Source organism: Perna viridis, chromosome 13 (assembly GCF_037379345.1).
Source record: "Perna viridis isolate PV_CMFRI_1.1 ecotype Kerala chromosome 13, ASM3737934v1, whole genome shotgun sequence".
Taxonomy (NCBI): Eukaryota; Metazoa; Mollusca; class Bivalvia; order Mytilida; family Mytilidae; genus Perna; species Perna viridis.
Window position 1 is genome coordinate 401263 of NC_142457.1, and position 17020 is coordinate 418282.

Sequence of the window (17020 nt, forward strand, 5' to 3'; positions counted from 1 at the left end):
AATAAAATATCTGATTGAACTGAATCTTTACTTTAACGTGCCCTCCGTTGATATGTATATGATATTTTCCATTTGTTGTTTCACGTAAAGTTGACAGGCAAAAAAATATGCCATATGCTTGAAAACAAATTTATAATTAATTTGCTATTAAAAAACCCAAATGATTTAAAGAAGAGAAGAAAAAAATATTTAGCAACATTGAAAACCCCAGGCCCAGTATGGTATCGGGTGGTTTCGCCCTAGTTACATGTTCGCCCTGAGTTGTTTCGCCCCAAGTTGTTTCGCCCTTATCAATTAACAGGTAAATGATTGATGTTTTAATAAATACAAGGTATTGTTATTCATGATAAACTAATTAGTACTCTGAAGAAAAATAATAGAAATTGTTAAAAACACATGTTTGCAGAAAAGAAGTAATTAATCCTAATTAAGGAGCAATTAGGTATTTTAATGAAATTTTGAAATTCGTTTTTATAACATAATTTATATTTGGCGGTTGCCTTTTTGGTCCTTTTTAACCGGGAGTTGAAAGGACTGGAACCGGGAGTTGAGGGGGACGGGTTTTTCAATTGTTAGGAAAATTAATATAACTGACATTGTTATTACAGAAACATTCTTCAAACAGTAATTGACAATAGATGTTACAAATTTACATTAACAGTCTTATATTTATTGTCTCTTTTTTTAGGCATTTCATCCAGGCAGTACCACCAGGCCCGTAACAACCAGCTGGATTAACAAGTGTATGTTGTGATAACTATCGTGAAATAAACATGTAACCATACTCAGAGACTGTTTGATATGAAAAGAAAAGACTTGGATACATGTATGCAACTATAATCTAATTCCGATGCAACAAACTCTACTAGTCATATATACTACATATATTTATGTAAAAAAATGCAGTTCTTGTCTTGTCAGTATTAACATGTTCGGTGCCTAAATGCATAGAACTTATAGTCTGGTATATAACATTGTATGTATGCTGTATAGTTATTTAATCTTTATTTGTTTTTTAGAGGGACACGATGAAATTAAGAGTTATTCTTATCGTGTTACTATCATACTTACTTATTTACCGGAATTATGACTGATCCGTTACGGAGTTGGTATATTTTTTCACAGCACTGTTCATTTCCGCTTCTACTAAAATGCCGCGAACAAATTTAGACTAAATGTTTTAAGAATTTAGAGGTAATGTGTATTTCTCATTACATGAAAAACTTGAACTCTTTTTATCCAATCCAATATCTAAAATTATGGCTGAAGTAGCCTATCACATGTAATCTCATCAGGATGTCTCTCGTCTGTATGCTATGCATGACCAGTGGCATAGATGTCGGTCGGTTTTAACGGGAAAGACCACATTTGCATGAAGACGGACCCTTATGAAAAATCATACCCATTTAAACAAAAATAAATGACCTTTAATGCAATACACGCTTTTGTAAAATGCTCAAAGCTATACCAAATTTGAAAACTGAAATACATGCGGATAGCCATCTTGCCTTCTTGGAGAACTATACTATCTGAAGGAACATCATTAGCAGACTTTATTGATTTTTTTGTCCGCAGACATACTGACTGCAAATCCTTTTGTTTGTCAATGTTGTCAGATATTTTTTTTACATTTTTTTTAGATATTTATGACTTGCACATTAACATGATCTTCTCCTTTATTGGCTTTAAGTAGCAGTCAAAATATTCAATGTAGCTGTACGAAACATGTAAACGGTGCATCTGTGCTTGTGTGGCGCACGTTATGACAAGGGATCTTGAGGCCAAGGCCCCCAGTAGTTTTTGAATAAATGGTGCAAAATCCAGCATTGAGGGAGTCTCATGGACCCAAATTTTGTTTTCTGGAGCACCCCCTATTTTTAGTTTGATAAATTACCAAAAAAGTAAAATCAGGTTTTTTTCAGTGAGAGAAAAAGGTTAATGATTCTACCATAAATGTGTGTGAATAAACTTTATTACATGAATGATTCATCAACAGAAAACGGTTACTATGAATGCATATTCATTCTAAATGCTGTGCCATGTTCATAAATGATGTCAATTCTCATGATCATTAATTAGAAATTATTTTTGAATTGCTTCTGAAAATCCATATGTATTGATTTTTCCTAAAGTCTTTAATTTTTTTTTTTCAAATTGCAAGGGCCCTGGGGTCCTTTCCCAAAATAGTAGGAAAAACACTTGTTTTGGATCTCTTGTGATGCTTGTTTTTAAAAACTGAAGTGTTAATTACAGACACCAATTATGCAGCTGACTGGACCCAATCATTTACAGTGCTGTGGGAGAGTGAAATACTCTGGTTTGGATACTGGTAATGTCACTTGGAAGAATGGTGTCCTGATTCTAGAAAATCTCAATGGTGTATGGAAGATGACGTTGGAGTATGATGTCTGTCGAGGGAAGCCACAGAAAAGTGTTGTTGTAAGAAATTCAAGTTTGTTTTCTGATTTTTATCTGTGGGAATCAATGAGAAAAAATGGAACAATAAATTATACTGCAGGCATTACATGTAAATGGTATCCTGTTGAAGAACATATCCATATAAAGATTAAGCAACACACCTATAAATTTACTGCTATTTTTTTGATAATACATATAGAAAAATTCCTTAACACAAATAGTAGTGACCAGTAAGTATTGTGAGGGAAGATACTGGGAATTAGTTGCCAAGGATTTTGACAAAATGCTTTAAGGTTCCACTAAAGTCAAAAACTTGGATTTCGATAGACAAGTTATTTTCATTGACAATTTCATTATTGTAAATAGTAAATTCCTGACACTTTGCTAAATACTTCTTGATACAGGCATGGTCCATTGCTTAATAAAACGTGTTAATATTAGTATATTTTACAAACAGCAAGTGTAAACATAAAATTTTTGAATAAATCTATAGCTTTATCAGGACATAGTTTTGTTTGGAGTTGCACATATTCTGTAACCTTAACATCAGGACAAGCAGATACTTATAAAATAAAAACCAGATTTTAAGAAAACTTATGATTATTGATGATGGTATTAGGCTGGACCACATAAAATATCATAATTTATTAAAACATGAAGAAATGACAATTATTTTATGAAAATCGATGCCTGCTTGCCCTGCATAATACATTTAGGACCAGGAATATCTGAATTATAGTCTTAAAATCTGAATTTTGAAAGCTGTAGATTTATTTAAAAATATTTTGTTTACACTTTGTTTTTTTGTGAAATATAGAAGTTTTAAAATAATTTTCTTAATTTGGCATATGCTTTTGTGTTGAACGACACATTAAGATATATATAACAAAGTTTCAAAGCTATGTTAAATGCATACTTTAAATGATAAATGAAAACAATTCAGTGAGGAATGTTCTAGATATTGACTTTAGTGGAACCTTAAACTTTCTTTGCCATCCATACATAAAAAAATGTTTGGAAAGCAGATAGAGACATTGATTGTAGAAAATATTATTGTTAACATCAGATTCGAACTTAAAATAAACAAAAATCTCAGAACATTGGAATGTAATGTTTCATTTCTCCCAATGTTTTCTCTTCCATTCTTGCTGCATTCCAGTGTTATAAAGACTGATTTCTCTTTCTTCTTTAGCTGAGGCCAGGTGTTATAAAGAAACTGATATGTAAAGCACAGTTAGTAATAGAACTTCAACCAAATGGCGGCTCAGTAATGAATATCCATTTAAAACCACATTCACCTAATGATCATAAAGATAAAGAAACAATCAATCAGAAACTTCTCCAAATTCAAAACAGTACTGAAGGTAACACATCAATATAATGTGCTAGGGTAGGCACATAACCTTTAACAGACATATTTTTTCTTGTCCTTTTATTAAATGCAAGATATGTTCCCCATAGATAGTGCAGTCTTATACAAAGATGAATGTTTGTCAAAAGGGATGGGAAGATATTTTCACAAATCTAAATTGCAGCTACTAGATACTTGGTACAAAACTTCAGTATAGGGTCCCATATTGTTGGATGCAATTTCAGGTCTGATACACTTCTACTTCCTATTTTTCTACTTTATGGCAACCTGGTCATTACTGTTAATGACCTGTTTTTCTTTCTAAGATTGGCCATTATCCAAAAAATATAGGTATGTATTACTATTTTTGGGTTTTTTTTTTATATACCCATTTATTCAGGAAGAAATTAATGTTATACAATGAGGAGGAATGAACATGAATAATTTCTCTGATTGTTTTCCTCAAAAACAACATTTTTTTTTCTATTACATCAAATATTTCAAAGTATAACCACTTAATGATGAATTTTATTTATCATTAGAGAAATTAAATCATCTGAGTCCTGAGTCAAATTTAATAGAATTCATACCATAGAATTAAGAGGCAGAGGAAGAAAATTATAAAAAGATAAAACGATATTTCAAGCAAAAATCCCTAGAATTTTCCATGGCCTTGGTTTTTTCTGATTTATATGCTTATTTCTAGCAAGACTTACCTCCCTTATACCATTAAAAATCTCATAGGAAATCGGAAATTCTGATAACAATAATGAATTATCTAAGGCCTTTACTGTATGAAGAGGTATCAGAACTTCATGTTGAGTATTGAAGAATTGAGTGCACAACTTAGGGCTATTCTAGAATTAATTGTGAGGGGAAGTTTGGAGGTGCACCTTTATTAAAATTTTATGAATGGTTGAAATTTAAGACAATTAGCCTTAATGAAAGAAAATTATCAATTAAATGTGTATGCATGTTGGGGTCAAATAAAGAGTGTCCCCCATACATTCATTTCTGGAATAGCCCTTAGTTACTTTTTTTTTTCAGAATCGTTTGGAGTGAAATCTGAAGTTAAGATTACCCCATGTAAACCACATGTCAAGAAAGTCAACATTTCACCAGAGACCTTCACAAGGTACAGGTAAATTTAGTAATGTCAAAGGTCATTAGATGCTCTCTAAACTGTTAAAACTGGTAGATGTAACTACATGTTTATTTTCATGAGAAAATTCATTGTGATTCTTTGACCTATCAGGTGCTTATCTCTCTCAGTTTATAGGGTAAATAAATTAATGCAGAAACTAATAACAAAATAAACAAAATGCAAGGCTATAGAATATTATTTCTCTGTTTATGGTTACATTCTAACCAAAAGTAGGGTTGGCAGTTAGGCATTTTCATTTTTGTCCACCGCCACCACCCCGGTCATATTTTTGAAGGCAACTTCTCATAAATGGATTTTACTTAATCACATTGGGCTGTCGTTTTGAATCGACAAATTTTATAGAAGTTGTAGGACTTATACTTTTCCAAATTTTTTTGTGTCAGCGTGGACGTATGGCTACCAGTTGCTTGTTTGTTTATTTTTTTCCAAAAAATTTTATTTGTGCAGTACAAGTTTTACACGATTAGTTCAACTAAAATATTGGAGTAATATTTTAGGGTTCTGCTGTCTGGTACTGTTCCTATACATCCATGTTCATTTTAAGTCCAGTATCATCTGCTGTAATAAGAGATCTGTTCTCCACAAACAAAATTAATTAAATTGCAGCACTATAATGTGCCATGTGCCATGCTTTTTGTTTACAACAGGGTTTCTGATACACTTTGATGAATGTGAAAACACCTGGTTAACTCAAACACTGGAATGAAATAGATGTATCTAAAATATACTTCTGTTCTTTAATGGAAATTACCGACTTTCATTATTTTATTTCCAGTTTGCAGATAAAATAACTTGTTGTCGGGTAACTGTAAAAAATAGAGTTGGTTTAGTTACTGTAACAGACATGTATTTTTTATGGCTTAAGAATTTTTACAGTGTTATCATGCTGAATCTTGTTCCATGTATATGTATATAAAATTCGGGAAAAACAGATGGAGGAAATATTTGTGAGATCAGCAATCATGTTTTAATCATTTTGTTTACAAATAACATTTAAGTTTTGATAGTCAGCTTCACAAAAAGTTGAATTGATTGTTGTTATTACATCACAATACTGTTACTATTATGATGTCAATACATCAAGTCAACTTTACTTAACTTTTGTGAAAGGATCCCTGCTCTTGATAACCAATATCTGACTATTCATTTTCTTTTTGTTGATTAATTTTAGTGTAAAATCAAGAGAAAGTAAAAAGAGGTCTTTTTCCCTTGATGACAGCAGTGATGAAGAAAGCAAAGAAAATAGGTAATGTTACGGTGTTAAGTAGAATGGCTTTTTAAATTCATTTTTTGGAGACTGGAGACTTTTAGTGAAGTGGACTGAGCCCAAGTCATGTAAGTTGAATTAAAAGATTTGGCCTAACTTAATTGCTAGGGACAGAAGAGAACTGGCACAAGTCAAGTAGTTGCATAAAAAAGAATTGGCTGAGATTTGCATTTGGGGACTGGAGTAGTTTAAGGGACTGGGCCCATAAAAATGTATATTTTATTTACAGCAAAAACATGTATGTTTGTCGGCAGACAATTTTATGGCATTGATTCTATATTGATATTTTACTGATGTAAAGATCAGCCATGGAAGTGATTCACACATAAGGGATTTCAGATGCAAAAATGACTTTTAATGCCATGAGTAACTTAAAATAATTAATATTTTTTGGTCATGATTCAATGAAAAGCAGATTTAATAAACTGAAACTTGAACATGATAGTCTGAGTATGAAATGTATAAGTTCAGGAAGTAAAATGCCTCTCCGTTCGAACACCAAAAAAGAAAAAAAAATATTCAAAGTCATCATTGAAAATATAATCAAATGTCAGGAAAAAAAGTCACGATCAACATTTAATGTAAGTTCAAGAAGTTGTAATTTTTAAATGTTGATAAAGAAGTTTTTTTATGGAATAGTATTTATGTCCATTTACCGTCCCAAGTTTTATATTATAGAAATTCTTTTGATTTTGGTTAATGATTGCATGGTGTTGAATGTAACATTTTTGTTTATGTGACAAAATTGTGTCTTAGCCATTTTATTGCAAATGTGTTTTGGACAACTAAATATTTTATATTTCGTATGCAACATAATAATCATACTTTGAACAGAATAAAAACATTTGAAAAAAGAAATAGAATAAAAAAAAAAAAACATTTGAAAAAAGAAATAGAATGGAAAAAAAAAATTTTTTGGTCTGTTTCAAACCTTAAACTTGATGATTTTATTTAAAGTTTTTTGGATGAATTATTTATCATGAATGGTGGGACTCAAATCAACCAGAACACAATATGTCATAGAAGTTATTTATAGTATACACATATTTGCATGCAGTAGAGTGTGATACGACAAAGTTACACACAAGGTAGAAATGTCAGCCACCCGAGATGTAGTTGAGGGTGATTTATTTTGTCTGAGTGTGTTACTCAGTGTATCACCCTCTGTTGCAGGCAATGTGTGTTATATTATACTGAATATTCTTTTGAATACATCCCAAATTTTGTGCAAATGTGCATAATCTTTAAGAAACTGGAGTATAATAGTTGCAATACCTCAGATAAAGTGAATGTCAAATGGAATTTACAAATGTTTTCACATATAAATAAATCAACAATAGTAAAATAACAAACAAACACTTCCACTACTTATTCTTCTTACTAAAGTCATCTTAAATGAAAAGGATGCACATACGGACAGGGGAGACATTTCCAGTCAAGAGGTAGATATATCATGGTGATAATCATGGTGATAACTACCAACCATTTTTTACGGCATGTAGCCTGAAAATAATAGACCAAAATAACACTTAATGCTTATCCAATAGAAGTTTGTGTTTTTTGTATGAAGTATAATATTGCATTATATATATATGTTTTGTTACAGGAAAAAGATCTCTAGTGATAAGTTGATTTTTGTATGAAGTATAATATTGCATTATATATATATGTTTTGTTACAGGAAAAAGATCTCTAGTGATAAGTTGATTTTTGTATGAAGTATAATATTGCATTATATATATATGTTTTGTTACAGGAAAAAGATCTCTAGTGATAAGTTGATTTTTGTATGAAGTATAATATTGCATTATATATATATGTTTTGTTACAGGAAAAAGATCTCTAGTAATAAGTTGATTTTTGTATGAAGTATAATATTGCATTATATATATATGCTTTGTTACAGGAAAAAGATCTCTAGTGATAAGTTTTTAGAGAGAGCTGATGACAAATCTAAAGGATGGATCTCATCACTTTCTACACCAGTCAAGTTTTATGGGAACTCTGTACAGAATACTTATTCAAATTGCAGGTATTGTCAACATGTTAAATTTTGTTGCACATAAATTGTTTTTCATGTGAAGAGTACAGCTAATGCATGTAGTATATACTAAAATAGTTTCATTAAGAAGAGGGGAGTATCTAGAGTGTCTGTCCATCCTTCGACCTGTTACACAGTTGCGTACAAATTACTTATCTGTTACTACTCCTACACCACTGAATGGAATTTAATAAAACTTTCAGAGAATCTTTATTAGACATTTCAATTATGCTCCTCCTATTTAAGGTTTTGATCCAATATAATTAGGTGGTCAAAAGGTACATGTTACCAAATTGTGGAGGGGGGCAGGTATCAAGTAAGTCAGCATTGCTCAGAGTTTTTTTTTCTCCATGTTTTTCATGAAACTGCTAAAAAGTTGTAGTGATTTATCTTTAAGAAATGTATTTTGCATAGTGCAGTGTTAATTAACATTACATACAGATCCCTTTACTGGTGATTCATTTTTGTTGATAGGATATTAATGGAAGTTTATGTAACTTCAATGATGAAATACTCCTTAAAAAATCACAAATAAATAACTTTCCTGAAATTCTCAAACTTAATAAAAAATGTTGTTTTCTGATTTATATGTACTCAAAGATGCAAACAGTTTTATTTTTCTGTCAGACATTGGGTCAGCAGAGTAGCAAGTTCTGCCAGACCCTATCAACTTTTTGCTAGACCAATTTTTTTTAATAAAAAAAAAGTAAAATGATATGCTAAATGTTCACTAGACTTTATACTTTGTATTATTGTCATAACATAGTGAGTATTGTCCCATTGTCCTAGTTCAACACTGAACTATTTCAATTTTTATTGATTTGATCAGCCATAACATAATTCCTGACCTTCAAGTATACAAAATATACCTTCTTCTTGAAGAGCAAGATTTTAATACTGGAAACAAAATTGTTTGGGTTGCAATGAATGTGGTACAAAGTGACTAGATTATGAGAATACAGGTTCCCAATGGTTGATTAAAGCTAAGAGAACAGGAAAGTTTACTTCCATAAATTGATCTAAAGAAAATACAATGAGCTGTAGATCTTACAAAGATTTAAGTTTTGGAGAACTCATGCAGACTAAATTTTGCCAGTCATTAGGTCCAGCAGAACTCGTTTTTGTGGGACCTGTGTAAATTCTGCCCATTAGGTCTGACTGGTAAGACTATTAGTTACATTTGTGATATACTATAGGAGTTGCAGTGTTTGCCTTAAGGCTCTAGCCAGTACTTATGCAAATTGACTTCGACATGTTAAACTAGAGAAAATTTATTTGGGAAAATCTAGTACCCCCTACTCATTTCTCCGATTTTCCAGTGGCAGTCAAAATTTATCTTTTTTCTTGTTTCCCATTTCTTCTTAATTTGATATTAAGTTCATTATTGTTTCTTGTTCATCTTAATTTTGTCCTGATTATGCATGAAATATTTACAACTCGATGTTAACCAACAAGAATCAATCTGCCATCATCCTTTCAGTGCTAGACGAACACCAGGCCTGATGCCAGACCCTACACCTAAGAGAAGCTTAGTTAATTACAGCTGGACACGGCCTAAACCTACAGTGCCATCCAACTCGACACAACAACAGCCTAACCTTCAGGGGTTAGTATCAAACAGATGTTTTATAATAGTGGAATTTAGCCTTTCCAAAACAAAATTTTACAGCTAAGATTTTTCATTTTGTCTGTTGCAATATATTTACTCCTATTTTGTCCATTTTTGCATCTCTTTTGTTCATCATAAAATCGATTATTAAATTCAATACACGGCCTTCCGTTTCCTAACTTGGGAAATACTTGTTATTATAATGATATACATGTACCTGGGAGTAACTTCAATGTTTGAGTCTATATCAGATTTTTTAACTTAGGAAATACTCACTATTAGAACGATATGCATGAACTTCTGATTAAGTCCTGTGTTTAAATCTATTTCAGATTTTTGAACTTAGGAAATACTCGCTATTAGAATGCTATACAGGTATTTCAGATTAACTCCTACATTTCAATCTATTTCAGATTTTCTAACTTAGGGAACACATGCTATATGAATGCCATACTCCAGAGTTTAGTGAACCTTGATACCTTCACAACTGATCTACTCTATGGTAACAGAAGAGTGGTGAAAACATTAGAGCCAGCATCATTATATAAGTATGTATAAACTACTTCATCTTTTACATTTAACATTTAAAGCAGTGTTTAAATGGTAATAAAGATTTGTCTATGAGGGATGGAGCTATTGCATTTGACTGTTAATGATGCACTGTGTTATGATGTTATATATCTGATGTCTATGAGGGATGGACATTTGACTGTTACTGATGTTATATATCTGATGTCTATGAGAGATGGACATTTGACTGTTAATGATGCACTGTGTTATGATGTTATATATCTGATGTCTATGAGGAATGGACATTTGACTGCTAATGATGCACTGTGTTATGATGTTATATATCTGATGTCTATGAGGAATGGACATTTGACTGCTAATGATGCACTGTGTTATGATGTTATATATCTGATGTCTATGAGAGATGGACATTTGACTGTTAATGATGCACTGTGTTATGATGTTATATATCTGATGTCTCAACCAATAGGAATATGTGAGACTTCCTAAAAAAAGAAGCTGTTTATCTGCATTATAAGTTCAAATAATCACAACATACTGCATACATCATTTCCAAAATATGTCACTTTGAAGGATTTTGAGCCATTCATGAATCAGCATCTACACATATAGTGCATTGTTAATGGTCCGTCCTGAAATACAGGAGAGATTTGAAGATAAATATTTAGATTTATAATCTTGTTTCATACAAAATAAAAAGTTTTCTTTATATCTAAAAACTTTGGGTCTATTGAAAATACCATGCTTATGTTTCATAGAAAATAAATCTCATCATGTCTTTGAGTGAAATGACTGGAGGAATTATTATACGTGTAGAGGAGGGAAGACTAGATGAAGTGATTACTTACATTGGGTCCAGGTTTCCAGATTGCTTAAAAATTTGATTTGCCATTTAATCAGTTTCAATTTTGCAGGTGTATGGTTCAAGTTTTCAGCTCAAGGTTAAGGGTTGTCTCGGACTTCTCTAAGCGAGAATACCTGAAGAATTTGAAGCATGCCATATCCTCTTCAGCCAAAAGATTCTCCGGATTTCAACAGCATGTAAGTGTAGTAACTAACATCATCAGAATATGCCAAATGATATATCTGCTAGGGTTCTATAGATTTATTGGAGATTAAACATCCTGTAATTTAATAAATACGAACTTAAGACATTTACAAAGGACACAGACAAAGACAATACACATAGCATGCAATTCATATACAATTGTAGATAACTCTGATTGTCTTCTATCACTTATTATAAAAATATAAATTATTCTGTCAGTTATGTTTTTAATTAGTCATTTGTCTTTAAATGTATTTAACAAATATTCAATACTACTAAATCTACTTCTGGCAATGAATTAGTTTGCAAAATCATATAATATATAACACTTCATATCACTGATCTATACTCAGATCACTCAAATTGACAACTACAAGTAAGTTGTAAAATGAATAAGAAACACAGACAATACAAACAAAATACATATGTAAACGAACACACACAAACTGAACACAGCTAATCATGTAAATGATTACAAAGACAGTTTCTAGGATTCCACTTTCCTGTCACCCGGGGAACTTGCAATTTTGATATGGGAATGTTAATTATTATGCCCCACTTTCCCTTCACCAAGGAGTAGGCTTGATTTATTTATAGGATTTGTTAAGTTTGGAAAGCGAATCTGAAGTGTGGGAAAGTTAACCTTTATTTAGAGTTTTCCTGTGGAAACCTAATTTTTTTTTTTTAAATTATAGAACATTGAAAGGATTAGCTGACTTCCACTAAGTTAGTCAAATTCTTTAAATAGACTTTACTATATACAATGCATACTGGATCTAAATAAAAAAATACTGACTTCATAAGTCTTAATGTCTATAGCTGAATACATTCAATATTACTCTATACAAAAACAATAGTATAGATATCAAAATGATATATTTAGATCCAATGTCTGAATCTTTACCTATAGTTATAGTTATATTTAGATCCAATGTCTGAATCTTTACCTATAGTTATAGTTATATTTCAAGTGCTGTAACTGTTATACCAATAAAATATCTCTGAGTCTAAACTTTCATACGAATGAAAAAAATATCTGCATTCATTCTGAAAATCATACCACTTTCATAGAAAAGATAAATCGATGGAAAACAGAATGCATCAGAGCAGAGTATAAGAAATGTAACTAACCTTTAGATGTGAATATCTGCAAACAAAGTAAATAGAAGTAGTCAATTTAAAATATGAGACTAGAAATTCAATATGTCTCCTCAAAGAAAAAATGAAAAGTGTAAGTCATAAAGGAGTTCGCAAATAACCAGTCTGAACAGAGAGAATAAACATCCCAGGATGTATAGTGTGTCTAAATGAGAAAGTACTTGCAGTCCTAAAACTCATAGTCAAAGTCTGATATGCATCTAACAACAAGAATACACATTTATGATATTTATTCATACATAAAATATCAAATTGTATCAAATCCATATATACTACATAACCTAGATAACTCATAACATTTTCTATTTATAATAAATAAATTCTTAGCTCACATTTTTTCTCTAAGGGCTGTTCCATTTAAATTTACATGGGGATAGAGCGCACTTGTAAAAGACCCCCTACCAATATGAAAAAATATATATAAAAAAAACCCAACCCCCAACATATTGGAGATTCTTAAGATACCCCCACCACCAGAAAAAAAATAATAAAAAAGAATGATCGATCTTTTGAAAAATGCACATGTATTTCTAAATTTTGGGAAATCAGAGCATTAAAATCACCCAAAAGGTGTATTGAATTTGAAGATGAAATTTCACCCCTACCAACATAATTCAATTTATCAAACAAACCCCTACCAATATATATAAAGTAAAATGTTTTTTACCCCCACCAAGATAAAATAAAAAAAATTGGCATCCCCCTCCCCATATAGATTTAAATGGAACAGCCCTAATCATGCAATACTGCAAGTGTGAAACTGTATTTTGACAAATTACTATGTTTCCATTTTCTAAATAGCAATTTTTTTCTTGTAGGATGCTCATGAATTCCTGGGTCAGTTACTCGATCAATTAAAGGAGGAAGTTACAAAGATTTCTAAATCTACACCAAGTCCACATCGAGAGGAGGAGGACATAGAAAACAGTGTGAAACAAGAGTTAATTAATCCTACAGTTCAGAACTTTGAATTTGAAGTTCTGCATAGAATAAGATGTGAAAAGTATGTGATGTGATAATTCATAATTTTATTTATTGGAGAATTTTCTTGTTTCATACTCTCAAGCTAGTTACCCAGAAAAATTTCCAGCTTTGAGTGTAGAATTTTGAAATAATATTACTCGCAATTTTTAGTATTATTTTGGAAACTTCAGGAAACATGTACAGTGAACAACTTACTTTCACAGATTGGAAAAATAAAAAAATAAACAACATTTGATAGCAAATGGGTTAATTGAACTTTTTTAAAATTCTAGTAATAGTCATTCTATCATGGGACTATACAACAAACACACATTTTATCTGTTTAAATCGTTTGTCTGTTCATCTGTCTTATAAAAATCTAATAGCCCAATTATATTAGCTTTTTGCATATGGAATCCTGGCATTTCTTTGGAATTCCCTAAGTTGAACATTATCTTCAGTTAGGTTTTTATTGTGTTGATGATTTAAGCTGGAGATAATCTCCAGTTAGGTTTTTATTGTGTTGGTGATTTAAGCTGGACATTATCTCCAGTTAGGTATTTGTATTTATTATGTTGGTGATTTTTATCTGTTTTCAGTTGTGGTGAAGAAGTGACTAAAGAAGAGCAGTTTAATGACTTATCAGTGGACATGCCTAGAACACGGTTGGTTGAAGGAGTCCTTACAGATATAAATCATTACACATTTCATACATAAATTTTCCATGTTCATATTTTGTTTATTGCACTTTGCGCAATAAACAATATGCACATGGAAAATTTATGTTATTTTTCAATACACAAAATTTTTATCATAGACAATTCTTAAATAAACAAATACCCAAACAAAAAATTTGCAAAACTCACCCCTACTAAAGGGGTTTAATAGTCATATCATCATGACTAAGAGGCGGGGGTGGTAAGTTTTCCTTGCTTTTTGTTATCCAACTAACCTATCCCCTTTGCCATGCCAGCATGACTAACCCCCTAATTATTAAGGGTTGGTTTTAGATTTTTTTTAAATTCCAAAATAACTTCAGGTTCAAACAATACCTTGTTTTGAATTATTAAAAGCAGTTTTTTGGCTTTTTCTCCATTATAGTATTTTATGTTTTAGTGACCCTACCAATCCCAGATCACTACAGGATGCCTTAGAACTCTCACTGAAGCAGGAGAAGATAGAGTATTCTTGTGAGAAATGTTCCTGTGATAAAGCTGAAGTAACTCATAAATTTACCAAGTTACCAAGGTATTTCTAATACAAATGTGCATACATATGAATATTTCATGTGTCTTATAATTGGATCTTCTCAAGGGAATTTTTTCAAACAAAAATAAAACCAAGATCAGTTGAAGATAAGCATATTAAAATTCTCTTGTGTGTAAAATTCTTACTTTAAAGCTGTCTGCAAAAAATTTCTTGGTGATGCTGAAATCACTATCTTTTTCGGTATGATTTCATTATACATGTATGTACATATAGATATGCTTATTAAAATCAATATTAGTAGCACGCTTACCCTACCGTTACACCTGGTCCATGCTCCCAGTTTTTAGTGGAGTCTGAGTTGCTCATTTACTTTTGTTACTTTGTATGTATGATTTTAGTTACTTCATGTTCTTTGTTGTGTATGTCTGTTTTCCATGTCTGGTCTTTGTCCCTGGATTACATTCTTTTGATTACGGCTATAACCTTGGTTCCCTTGATTACTCTTTAATAGGCACATTTGTCATTTTGTTGGATTTTTATCTACAGCTTTGTAACAATTAATATTCAACATATTCATTAATCATGGAACATTTACTCATCTTCAAATTTGATATTATATACCGATATGGTTAGAGTGACACATATATACAGTTGTTCCATGGACAAAATTTTAACTGTAAGGTGCATCAAAATGCAATAATTTGTTCTGGACAAAAGGTTAAGACAAAAACAATCTTCATGTTTCTGGCTTTGTGACCTGCTGTTTGTTGAGCAGAGCTAAATATCTTTATAATATTTTTTCTTATTTACATGCATTTCCCATTATGAAGCAGGTGTGGTAGCTGCTGGACTCCATCTGTTTGTCATGCTTAGGAGTATTTACTTTGTGTATTACTGTGAAAGTAGCCATGGATACCAATTTTTGTGGATTAGGGATCATGGATTCTTGACTTAGTGGTTTTGAGGTTTTCAGTGTACACATCAATGAAAATCTCATTTTCGTTTGGGAACCAGATTTTTGTGGTTTGGCCTACTCATGAAGACCAGGAAAATTGGTACCCTATGAACATTAATACTTTCACAGTATCCAGAACAAGAAGTATTGAATCAATATTATTCAAACTTTGCGTAGTGTTATTTATCTCACTAACACACATGACATCAATATTAACATATTTGATATTTTGTCTTGCAGAGTTTTAGTTTTACATTTAAAGCGATACAGTTACAACGCAATGATGTCTAAGCAAGCTAAGGCCGGACAGAACTTATCAATACCTCGATACTTGACGCTACAATCATACTGTATTGAAGAAACCAGACCTCCTTTTCCCGCAATACCTCCTCCAGAACCAAAAAGGTAAAGGTTTCTTGACCCTTACTCGGCGCAAGCTACTTAGGAAAAGCCAGGGGAAGTGTCTCCTCTTTCAAAGTAAAATCAGAGAGAAGTGGGAGAGGACAGATTTTTTTATTTATTATAAGTGGTATATAATGTCATGTACATGTATAAAAACATTCCTGTAGATGTTTATTTTCATTTTATTGAGATGAATGTTCTATTTCTTTAAGCTACATGTGTAAGTGGCTTAATATTTTGGAAAAAAAACCAGCAGCATTGAAAATTTTATGCAGACAATTCTGGAATTTTTTCTTGGTCCCACTTTATCAGTAATGTTTTCGTAGTTTAAATACCTCCGGATATAAATGTAAGTTGATTAAGAATATCAAAATGGTGTTCAAATTTTGTCATTGGCACATATTTTAGCAGTCAGTTCAAGCTTATCTCAAGACATGTTCTGTTGTGCAGAGAATCTATTGTTCAAATATGAAAAAGAATAAACTAAATCTTCATTTGAGATAAATTTATCACAACAAGAAACAGCACAACAAATTTGCAGGTTGTTACTGAAGTATGAATTAATGAAAGCTGGAGTGAAGAATGTTCATTCTGCATTCTGTCTCTAATATTTGTTACAAAATGCTGAATGAAATACTTGCTTGGAACCAAATAATCAATAGATTTTGAAGATTTAGGCATTTTTTTTAAGGGATGCCATTTTTATTTGAATATTTATCGAAAAAAGATAACTGGATAAAATACTGCCAAAAGAAGGAATACAGTCCCAATCTTCTAGGTCATATTTGAAAATGAGAGGGCAACCACTTCTTTTTTGGTGTCATCTGAGGGCAAAGTTTGCAACACAGGGCAACTTTCTACCTAATTGCCCAGTAGCATGAGCCCAGCTCTTTAACTTGCTGC

General features: G+C 31.5%; 1 protein-coding gene across 2 annotated transcripts in view; it reads left to right on the forward strand.

The window, feature by feature from the left end:
* The first annotated feature begins 1121 nt into the window (after positions 1-1121).
* LOC148599142 (ubiquitin carboxyl-terminal hydrolase 37-like) overlaps positions 1122-17020 on the forward strand; it is a 29120-nt gene continuing 13221 nt past the window's right edge. Inside the window, exons 1-13 of one of the 2 annotated variants that reach the window (XM_088557869.1) lie at positions 1122-1194; positions 2254-2439; positions 3611-3782; positions 4817-4904; positions 6106-6180; positions 8108-8233; positions 9723-9848; positions 10265-10399; positions 11297-11423; positions 13407-13591; positions 14151-14216; positions 14668-14799; positions 15956-16120. In XM_088557869.1, the coding sequence (XP_088413995.1) occupies positions 2263-2439; positions 3611-3782; positions 4817-4904; positions 6106-6180; positions 8108-8233; positions 9723-9848; positions 10265-10399; positions 11297-11423; positions 13407-13591; positions 14151-14216; positions 14668-14799; positions 15956-16120 (1574 nt within the window). In that variant the 5' untranslated portion in view covers positions 1122-1194; positions 2254-2262. Of the gene's footprint in view, positions 1195-2253; positions 2440-3610; positions 3783-4816; positions 4911-6105; positions 6181-8107; positions 8234-9722; positions 9849-10264; positions 10400-11296; positions 11424-13406; positions 13592-14150; positions 14217-14667; positions 14800-15955; positions 16121-17020 lie in introns of both variants that reach the window. The other variant, XM_088557867.1, reaches the window with a different exon arrangement.